Source organism: Ixodes scapularis, unplaced genomic scaffold (genome assembly GCF_016920785.2).
Source record: "Ixodes scapularis isolate PalLabHiFi unplaced genomic scaffold, ASM1692078v2 PGA_scaffold4__175_contigs__length_147842914, whole genome shotgun sequence".
NCBI lineage: Eukaryota > Metazoa > Arthropoda > Arachnida > Ixodida > Ixodidae > Ixodes > Ixodes scapularis.
Window position 1 is genome coordinate 105,133,387 of NW_024609879.1, and position 10,506 is coordinate 105,143,892.

General features: G+C 46.6%; 1 protein-coding gene across 1 annotated transcript; it reads left to right on the forward strand.

Annotated features, from left to right (window-relative positions):
- Positions 1-419: 419 nt before the first annotated feature.
- Positions 420-6,993, forward strand: LOC120843805. The gene has a single exon (XM_040215260.2). The coding sequence runs from the start codon at positions 1,551-1,553 to the stop codon at positions 5,859-5,861; it is 4,311 nt and encodes a 1,436-aa protein (XP_040071194.1). The 5' UTR covers positions 420-1,550; the 3' UTR covers positions 5,862-6,993.
- The last annotated feature ends 3,513 nt before the right edge of the window (positions 6,994-10,506 follow it).

The following is a 10,506-nucleotide window of genomic DNA, read 5'->3' on the forward strand; positions in this document are numbered from 1 at the left end:
AGCGGTCATATGCGTTGGGTTTATAATTTGCCAAAACTTTGTGGGGTTGCTTGTGCGAACATTTTTCAAGTCATGTTCAGAAAAACTTTAATTTTGCTTGTGTGATTGCACTTTTATGTAAATTTGCATAACCTGAATATTTATCCCAAAGACGATCATTTTGCTTTCTTAAAAAGTCGTCTTTTTTGTGGTTCATACGACTAATTGCTTTCTTGAACCTTTAATTCACGTTATCTGATCGAAACCTTACTCGTGGCACGTAGAAATTGCAAAGTGAACACATCCTATTTTTAAAGCGGCCCCAGCTCTCAATAATTGAATACTGGTTAACAGTGGACATAAACGAAGAGTAAAACGATTCAAAGCACTCGTTTATTGCCTGATAGTTTGCTTCGTTATAATCCATGATGCATGTATCATATGCAGATTTTCGGGGTGTAGGAAGTTCCAGCGGAAAGTGCATTACTAAATGATTGCTTAGCCCCGGAAGTTACGAGATGTTGTTGATGTTGCTAGGATGAGGCGATAAGCATAATGCAGCGGGCTTTCAAATTAACCCATGAGATACCGTGTCAGAACATCGAAACTGAAGGATTGTAATTACTCATGACGCGAGGCAACACTGTTACACTGGCGCCATCCATAACGTAGCCGTGGTACACTACGGATCTGCGTATAAGTAGATTGAAGGTTTCTCACTATTTGCGAGCTCAGATCTACGCACCACCTGTGGAAAATGGTCTATTATAACACTGTGAGAATTATTCGAAGTCCACGACGAAGGAATAATGCGTAAAACGACACCAGTGTGTTCTTATCATGGTAATTAATAAAAACAAATATGATTTAAATTGTAATTTAAGTCAGACCAGTTTTAATATAATGACTTAGATAAATCTTTTGCCAAAACAATATCCCAAATTTTTTTATTTGGTTTTTATTTACAGATATTTGTTTTCAGATATTTATACAAGGTTGAACGCGAGCAAAATAAAAAAGATCGATCGGAGCATTGAGATTGATTTCTACCGTCCACTTTATAAGCTACGTAACATGCTACTGCAAAGAAACGAAACCCAGAAAACTAAAGCACTATTGCAACAAGTCAGAATGCATGAGATAAATCAAATAAGTCGTTTTTAGCTGACTATATATATATTGTTACGATGCGATGTTATCGCTTATCGCTGTCGCGGCCGCAGCAGAACTGCTGAGTCAGGGGGGCGTACCTCTGGTGCTTGCTGCCGATATAAGCGGCATCGCCGGCAAGCTTTGGGCTCTTTTGGTTCCGGCTGCCGAACAATAAACGCTGCCAAATAAACGTCGGTCTCCGGATTCGTCGATTCTCCCGGAGAAACGTAACAGCTGGTGGCAGCGGTGGGATGGATCGACGACGCCGGGTTCCATGGGTGCTGTCGGTGAGTGCCTGAGGCTTCCTTTCCGTTCACCGAGCAGCTTAAGTGTTTAAGGCAGTTGGTTCTGTGGTGTCGCCAAACGGTTGATACGGGCGCTGGGCAAAAGTAGCCAAACTTTTTTGGAAATTTCTGAACATGGATCCGATAAATCTCGCGGCGATTGTGAAGCCCGATTTAATGCTCTTAGCGGAAGAGCTGGGTGTTAAAGTGGTCAAGGCCATGAGAAAGCCCGAGATTATCAAGGCCATTGAAGATTGTGGCGCGGGCGCCGACGAAATTTCCGAGTGTTGGAGCGAGGTGCAGAAGAGACTAAGGGAAGCGGAACTTCACGCGGCTCAAGAAGGGCTTCGCGTTGCTCGAGAAAAACTTGAGCTAGAAATGCTTCAACGTAACTTTGACGCTGGTGAGGCCATTGTGGTGGATAACAGCTCGAAAAAGTTTGACATGCGAGCCCTTTTGCAACCTTTTCGCGTCGGCGGAGTTATGGGTCTCTATTTAGTAAATTTCGAACGGGTTTGCGTTAAGATGGGTCTTGTAGAGTCGAGCTGGCCTCAAAGGCTCTTGAGTTTACTGCCAGCGGAGGTGGCCGACGTTTTGGCCCGACTAGATCCTACAGCAGCCGATGACTACGCGTCCGTAAAGTCATGCCTGCTTAGGAAGTTCAGGTTGTCGCCTGAAGCTTTTCGACAGAAATTTCGAGAGACAAGGAAAGGACCGGACGAAAGTTGCGCGGAGTTCGCTTATAAGCTTAAAGGCTTTCTGGAAAGTTGGCTCCGTGGTGTCAACTCTTACGAGGATCGTGAAAAGGTGCTGGAGCAGATAGCACTAGAGCAGTTTCTCTCCTGTATTCCGATAGGTCTAAAGGAGTGGATTCAGGATAGACCGGAAGTAGAAACGGTGCAAAAAGCTGCAGATTACGCGGATGAGTACTGCTCTAGGCACGGGAAGAAAGTTGTTGAAGAAAACCGTAGCTCAAACCGTTTCTACGAACGATGCGGACCTCGCACGTTCGTGAAGAAAGGCGCCGAAAAGGGCAAAGAGAGTGAAGTACCGACAAAGGGAGTGTCTGATTTAGACGAAAAGAAACGTAAAATGAAGTCGTTCGAGGAGCGTAAACCAATAGTGTGCTACAGGTGTAAACAGCCTGGTCATGTCGCTTCTGGTTGCCGCGTCCCTAAAGTTGCTCCCGTTAACTTGTGTCTGGGAGAAGCGGAGGACTTACTCAGGCCGTATCTGTACGACATGAAAGTAAATGGTAAATTCTGCAAAGGTTTACGAGATACCGGCGCCACGTATGATCTGGTACACTCTTCGCTAGTGGAGCAAGAACATTTTACAGGCGACTGTGTGTGGATCCGTCAGGCCTTGGAAAATCGGGCAGTTAGACTGCCCGTCGCTAAGGTAAAACTAAACGGACCTTTCGGAGTAGTGGAAACGGAAGCAGCTGTTTCTGACGGAGTGCTTCCAAACTGTCCGTACATACTGTCAAACAGAACTGCAAGGCAATTGAGCGAGTCGGGTATACCGCTTGACATGAATCCTGTTCTAGTCGTCACGCGCTCAATGACAACTAGTGCAGTGCCGGAAACACTTCAGACGGAAGCGCGCGCGTCGACTGGTAAAACCAGCAGCGGGCCCGATAAAGAGCCGAACGAAGGAGCTGACATGACCACGCTGGTTTCGCCGGAGAGCAGCAATTTTCGTGCGCTAGCCGGTGTAGATAAGCTTACGCTTATCGCCGAACAGTCATCCGACCCGAGTCTTTCAAAGTGTCGTGATAGCGTGGGAAAAGATATCAAGCCGAACATCTCCTTCTTTATGAGCAACGGCATTCTTTACCGTAGTTTCAAGGACAAATCGGGGAACGAGGTAGATCAGATTGTCGTTCCATCCAAGTATAGAATTGCATTACTCGAGCTTGCTCACGGAGAAGGGTGGTCGGGACACCTAGGAATCACAAAGACCAAGTGCAGGCTTTTGGCAGAATATTATTGGCCGGGCTGCTTTAAGGAGGCTGAGCAATTCGTCCGTTCTTGCGACACCTGCCAAAGAACAGGACGACCAAACGAGCGCCGAAAGGCGCCTCTGACACTAGTGCCCATAATCACGGAACCTTTCAAAAGGCTAGTGATAGACGTCGTAGGACCCCTACCTACAACTAAGACGGGTTTTAGGTACCTTCTAACGATATTATGCCCAGCCAGCAAGTTCCCAGAAGCCGTTCCAATGAAAGAGCAGACATCGGTCGAAGTAGTAGATAACTTGCTCTCGGTCTTTTCTCGGATCGGGTTTCCTAGTGAAATTCAATGTGATCTGGGTAGTGTTTTTACCAGTGCTCTAACAACCAGCTTTTTCGAGAGGTGTGGCATTAAGATTGTTCACAGTTCTGTAAGCCACCCGCAAAGTAACAGCGTAGAGAGAGCGCACTCGGTAATGAAGCGCATTCTCAGGGCCCTTTGTCACGAACAGAAAAAAGAGTGGGACTTGGCATTGCCCGCTATGCTTTTCGCGTTGCGAACCGTTGCTCACGAGTCAACTGGTTTCACGCCAGCGGAACTGGTCTATGGACGCAATTTGCGTTCACCTTTGCGGTTGCTGCGCGAGGGCTGGGAGGGTGAAGCCGAGAACCCAACAGTGGTGGAGTATGTGCTTTCCTTACTAAACCGTCTCCACAAAACGCGTGAGCTAGTTGAGGCTAACCTGGGAAAAGCGCAGTCGCGAGGTAAAACCTACTATGACAAAAACAGCCGCCTCCGAACGTTTAAGGTGGGTGACAAAGTCCTACTTTTGAGGTCTTCTAAGGCTCATAAGTTGGAATTGCAATGGGAAGGACCAGCAACGGTCCAGCAGAGGCTATCAGAGACAAATTACGTGGTAAAACTGCCAGGTCGCAGAAAAGAGGTCCGCATATACCATTGCAACCTTATGAAGCCGTACGTGGAAAGGGTGCAAGTAGTCAGCATTGCACTAAACCAACCAGAGGAAGTTCCTACACGAATTCCTGAGCTGGGAAAAACCGACGGGATCCTGACAATCGCCGAAGTCGTAGAGGCCGCAGTCGATAAGACGCTCACCCAAAACCAGTTTTCGGATCTTACGGCATTAATTGGCAAATACCAAAAATTGTTTTCAACTATTCCCGGAAGAACGAGTCTAGTCGAACATGACATCGAAGTGAGGACTCGGTCAAATATTCAGTGTAAGGCCTATCGCTTTTCCCCCCGCCAAGAAAAGCTATTAAAGGAGTCCGTAGATCAAATGCTAGAGCTAGGGTTGATTGAGCGGTGCGAGAGCGACTTCGTGTCTCCTATGATTCTGGTAGAGACTCCAGGAAAAGAACCTCGTCCCTGTGTGGACTACCGAAAGTTAAACGCGGTAACGGTAACAAAAGTCTACCCAATCCCTAATATCGAAACTTGCCTTGAGAAAGTAAGCAAAGCCAAGTTCATCTCAACCATCGACCTCGTTAGAGGTTACTGGCAAGTGCCACTTACCGCGAACGCCAGTAACCTTGCCGCCTTCATGACCCCGTTTGGTGTTTTTAAGCCGCTTGTCCTGAGCTTTGGACTGAAAAACGCACCCTATGCGTTTTCGAGACTGATGAATCTGGTACTGGTCGGAACCGAGTCTTTTGCGTTACCGTACCTAGACGACGTCGCTATATTTTCGGACACGTGGAGAGAGCACGTTCAGCACCTAGAACAGGTGTTCTCGCGCCTGCAAGACGCAGGACTTACAGTCAAGGCGAAAAAGTGTAAGTTTGGCCGAGGCGAAGTATCGTATCTCGGACACGTAGTCGGTCAAGGAATGAGACGTCCACAAGAACTCAAGGTTCAGGCCATTAAAGAGTTTCCCTTGCCACAAACAAAAAAAGATTTGATGTCCTTTATCGGACTGGTGAATTACTACCACCAGTACATTCCCCAGTTCTCTGAAAAGGCGAGTCCCCTGACGGATGCGCTCAAGAAAACTGAGCCCACTAAGATCAAATGGGACGATCGCAAGATAGAGGCGTTTGAGGCTCTTAAGTTAGCCTTGGCGACTCAGCCCGTATTAGTCAGCCCTGACTACACAAGACCCTTCTTAGTGCAGTGCGACGCCAGCGAAAAAGGACTCGGCGTCGTTCTAAGCCAAGAAAATGAAGGGGAAGAGCACCCCGTTTTGTTTGCCAGCAGGAAGCTAACTTCAAGGGAGCAAGCCTACAGTACCATCGAAAAAGAATGCGCTTGTCTCGTATGGGCTGTAGAAAAGCTTCGCTGCTATCTCTATGGTTCGGAGTTTATTTTAATTACAGATCATAGACCGCTCACATGGCTTCAGCAGCTGTCCCCCAAAAACGGTCGCTTGTTACGCTGGAGCTTGACCCTCCAGGAATATTCTTTCTTGGTTCGACATAAAAAAGGAAAGCTTCATGCGAACGCCGATTGTCTGAGCCGAGCGCTCTAACCGGCGCACAGTGCAATTTTCTGTTTCTTTTGTCTCATCTGCACATTTGTAAATAGTTCCATTCAATTTCATTCATTAGCTGTCTATTCCCGAAAGATCGGGAACGATATTTTCAAAAAATTCTGGCTGCGTTTGGGGCATATTTTGTAACCTATTTCTTTTGAATAATTCGTGCTCTCGGTGAGTGGAAAGGGCGTTTCGGGTGCCTCCGCAGTTTCTGTGGTGCTTGGTTGTTGTTGGCCCTTCTCATTCCCCTCAGAAGCACGACGGACCTCTGTTGTCATCCCGACGTCCTGGCACCGACGGCACGTGACAGCCGCTGCTACTCCTGGGCCGCTGGCGACTTTGGCTCATGGTCGCAAGGATCGCCATCACCGCTCCTTCCTGCTCCTCTCGGACCGCACAGTCGACGCTTCCGACCAGTCAAGGACACTGAAAACTGCAGTGACGGTGTTGGGCCGCGCGTCGACGCTTCCGGCCAGTTTCGCAGACGGTGTTGGGCCCTGCGTCTCCAGGACTTCCCGCCCTTCGGATCAGCGCAAGCTGAACCTGTATACGCTGTGAAGGTTTCTTCGAGCAACGACTGTGAAGTTCTGCGCAAGCAGCACTAGGATTACGCCGTTCGTTTGTCTGTCGAACATTCCCAAGGACGTGCTTGAAACCTGGAGAGTGGCGGGAAAATTGTTTTATGCGGTTTCGCCCTAAAAGGGGGAGGAGTTGTTACGATGCGATGTTATCGCTTATCGCTGTCGCGGCCGCAGCAGAACTGCTGAGTCAGGGGGGCGTACCTCTGGTGCTTGCTGCCGATATAAGCGGCATCGCCGGCAAGCTTTGGGCTCTTTTGGTTCCGGCTGCCGAACAATAAACGCTGCCAAATAAACGTCGGTCTCCGGATTCGTCGATTCTCCCGGAGAAACGTAACAATATATATAAAGATGTTTTTGTTCTAGCATGGCGGGGACTTCACAAGTCAAACGTTGTCAATTAAACAGCTAGTACTTTACATTTACAATAATTCTTACTCCCGCATTGTTTTCAGTAATTGAATGAATTTATTATTTTTATCTTCCTCTTTGTCAGCTACGCAACATGGTACTGCAAGAACATCAGGACACAAAGAAACGAAAACCTAAAAAAAGTAATGTCATATCGCAACAAGTCAGAATGCGAAAGAAAAATCGAATAAAGCGTTTTTAGCTAACTAAAAAAAATATAAAGCCGTTTTTGTTCCAGCATGGCAGGAATATCATAAGTCAAACGCTGTCAATTAAACAGTACTTTACATTTACATCAATTCTTACTTCCGCATTTTTATTATCAATTGGACGAGTTGATTGACCAATCTTCCAGTTTGGGAAATCTATCTAGTCGTAAATAATCATCATATTCTAGCTAGAGGGATTTAAACCAAATTATACGATTTAAATGAAATAAATCTGATTTAAATAAAATAAATTTATTAAACATTTTAACCATACTTTTTTTCATTTTCAGTGTTTTCTTAAGTTATCAGTGGCTGTTGTGGTTGCCGCGTACTCGGTCTTACTCAAACGCTAATCGGTGAATCACCTTTACGCCGCTGGTGACTGAACGGCGTCCGCGAAGAGGTTGCCAACACGGTTCCTTAAAGATGCAATACAAATTCACACGCAGTTGATGATGAAAACGGGCGAATCCGCTTTGCGTTTGCGATTCAAGCGCCAAAGTGACTGCAGCCTGAAGCACGGATCTCGCGGTGACTTGCGTTCGAACCTGTATGCAGACTGTCTTTTGTATGATGAATCAGCAGTGTAACCCCGGCTTTAAAGATCAAAACTCTCGGGTAGGATATTTCTTGCGGAGTTCTTGAACCTCGGGTATAGGTTTTGCGAAGTGGCGTTTTGAGTGGAAAAACTTTTGAAATTGAGCACCAGCTGAAACGTGCGATCCCGTTCCAACGATAAGAGATGTGCGTTTGAACTTTATATCGTATTTTGAAACGTGATTTTCGTTCGAATGCGCTAAATGCGTGGCATACTGAACGTGCAGCGACAAATTTGGCGGCCGGGCGATTGTCAAAAATTTTTTTTAACGTTTTTCTTTCCCTTGTTAAGTCGCTTAATTTTAGTATCATTTATAAATAAGCCCGTTTCTTGGAGCGAACGTGGATTATCCAAAAGCTTGAACGCGAAAAATAGTTCGAAACCGACCGGATATGACGCATTTGGAGGACCTATATGACGGATTGGACTGCTGATATAACGGATTTGGTGGCTTTTATACGACGGATTTGGCGGTCGCACGCGACGACTTTGCCAGCCGGATATGGCGTTTTTGGAGACTCGAATGACGTGTTTGGCGGCCGACCATGACGTTATTAACGGTCCAAAAAAATACGAATTTCTAATCGGATGGTGTCTGTTTAAACAGCCCTCGATATTCCCAATGTTAGGGACGCCATGAAACGATCCTCCCAAACACACAAGAAAAGAAAAAAAAAAAGATTATTAGCACTTTCTTTTTATGTGGTGTGCTCACCGAAAGCTTGACAAAGGAAGTGTGTCTCTCTTGAATGGGCGGTCTCGAACATGTGTTCATCGCCTTCAGTCGTGCTTTAACTGTAGGTGCACGCTCGGGGCTCACAAGGCATCGAAGCGCTATCGAAGCTATGCGGGTGTATATGAAAAGAGAGGAGGAGTCGAGAGCTCGCGGGGTCGTGAGAACACCGAGCTCTTTTTGAAATTAAGGTGGAGTGTCCATGGAGACTTTTAGCCCGGTTAATCCCCACCCTTGAATCGATTAATTAATCGATAAATCGGTTTCGGTCGTTTCCACGCAATATATCATTAAAAATTAAAAATTAATTCTGGTTTTCTTTTTTGCTTTTGCCGATTATGTGATAATCTAGGCAATATACAATTTTGATTATGAATCAACCTCGGTGTGTAGTTGAGCGTAGTTCAAAGACGCACTCACAGAGGCTGCAGTCACTTATGCCCGCGTCCCACTAGAGCGACAGACAGAAACAAACGACAGCGACAAGCCTCAAACCAGAGTCTTTCGCGATTTGAGAGGCTTTGTAGGATAAAGGAGGCTATGCTCAAACACGAGCATCATGCACGCGAGGGTATTTTCGGCAGACTTGAAATCGCTCGTGCTTACTTCATGAGCGCCGAACGACTAAACGCCTGCCAAATGTACCATGGCGAGCATGTTGCATGGGTTTGAGGCTTGTCGCTGTCTTTTGTTTCGGTCTGTCGCTCTAGTGGGACACGGCCATTACATTTCAGCTGCATGAGGCAAAGGGGCGCATTGATATTCTCCAGCAGAGCAACCTCCTTTTGCTTGTTTACAACAGTCCCTACTGCGCTAAACGGACACACGCATGGTGTTTGACTGGCCGGGTCACGTGTAACTCTCGGTACTCGAGCTACAATTCTTGCCCTTATACAGTTTACACTAAAATAAAGTTCACCTAAAGTTTTCCCTTCATACAGCTGTTCTCGTCCACGTCTGCGGGGGGAAAACGTTTAATTTTTATTTCATTTTGGTTCGTCAATATATTACACATTAACCGGCGCTAAACGGACACACACATGGTGTTTGACTGGCCGGGTCGCGTGTAACTCTCGGTACTGGAGCTACAATTCTTGCCCCTATAGAGTTTACTCTAAAATAAAGTTCACCCAAAGTTTTCCCTTCATACAGCTGTTCTCGTCCACGTCTGCGGGGGGAGAACGTTTAATTTTTATCTCCTTTTGGTTCGTCAATATATTACACATTAACCGGCTAGAAAAGTTTAATCGCGATTCATCGGTTAACTCGTATAGGTTAACCGATCATTTGACCAGCCCTAGTTGGAATGATAAGAAGGTAGACGCAACGCTAGCCGTTTTTGTCTCTACCCGATCGCCGAGCTTGTTCAAACGCCGGCGTCCGGCGTTCGAACGCGTTTCGAAGAATTAATAGACGCAAAGGCAGGTAGTTTTGCATCTGCCCTCTAATCATTCCAACCAGAGCTCGCGGTTCTGACGTCTTCGCGCGCTCTCGACTCCTCCTCTCCCTTAGCTTCTACCCGTAGAAACTACTCACGACGGGTTAAGAAACACAGGGCGTGGCGAGTCCCGAGCATCACATTATCGCTCGGCAGCCAATCAGGTTGCTGGATTAGCCGTTAATAACGTCAAAGGACCAATCACGAAGCTCGAGAAACATTCTATGTTTCTTAAGCTGTCAGTGACCCCAGAAAGCTCGCGCTAGAAAAGGTACAACTGAGACTTTCCTTTCGTTCTAATCTTGTTCAGAAAGCTCGCGCTAGAGACGGGACAACTGAAATACTTCCCTGTCGTTCTCATCTTGTTCAGAAAGCTCGCGCTAAAGACTTCCCTGTCGTTCTAATCTTGTTCAGAAAGCTCGCGCTAGAGACGGGACAACTGAAAGACTTCCCTGTCGTTCTAATCTTGTTCAGAAAGCTCGCGCTAGAGAGGGGACAACTGAAATACTTCCCTGTCGTTTTAATCTTGTTCAGAAAGCTCGCGCTAGAGACGGGACAACTGAAATACTTCCCTGCCGTTCTCATCTTGTTCAGAAAGCTCGCGCTAAAGACGGGACAACTGAAATACTTCCCTGTCGTTCTAATCTTGTTCAGAAAGCTCGCGCTAGAAAC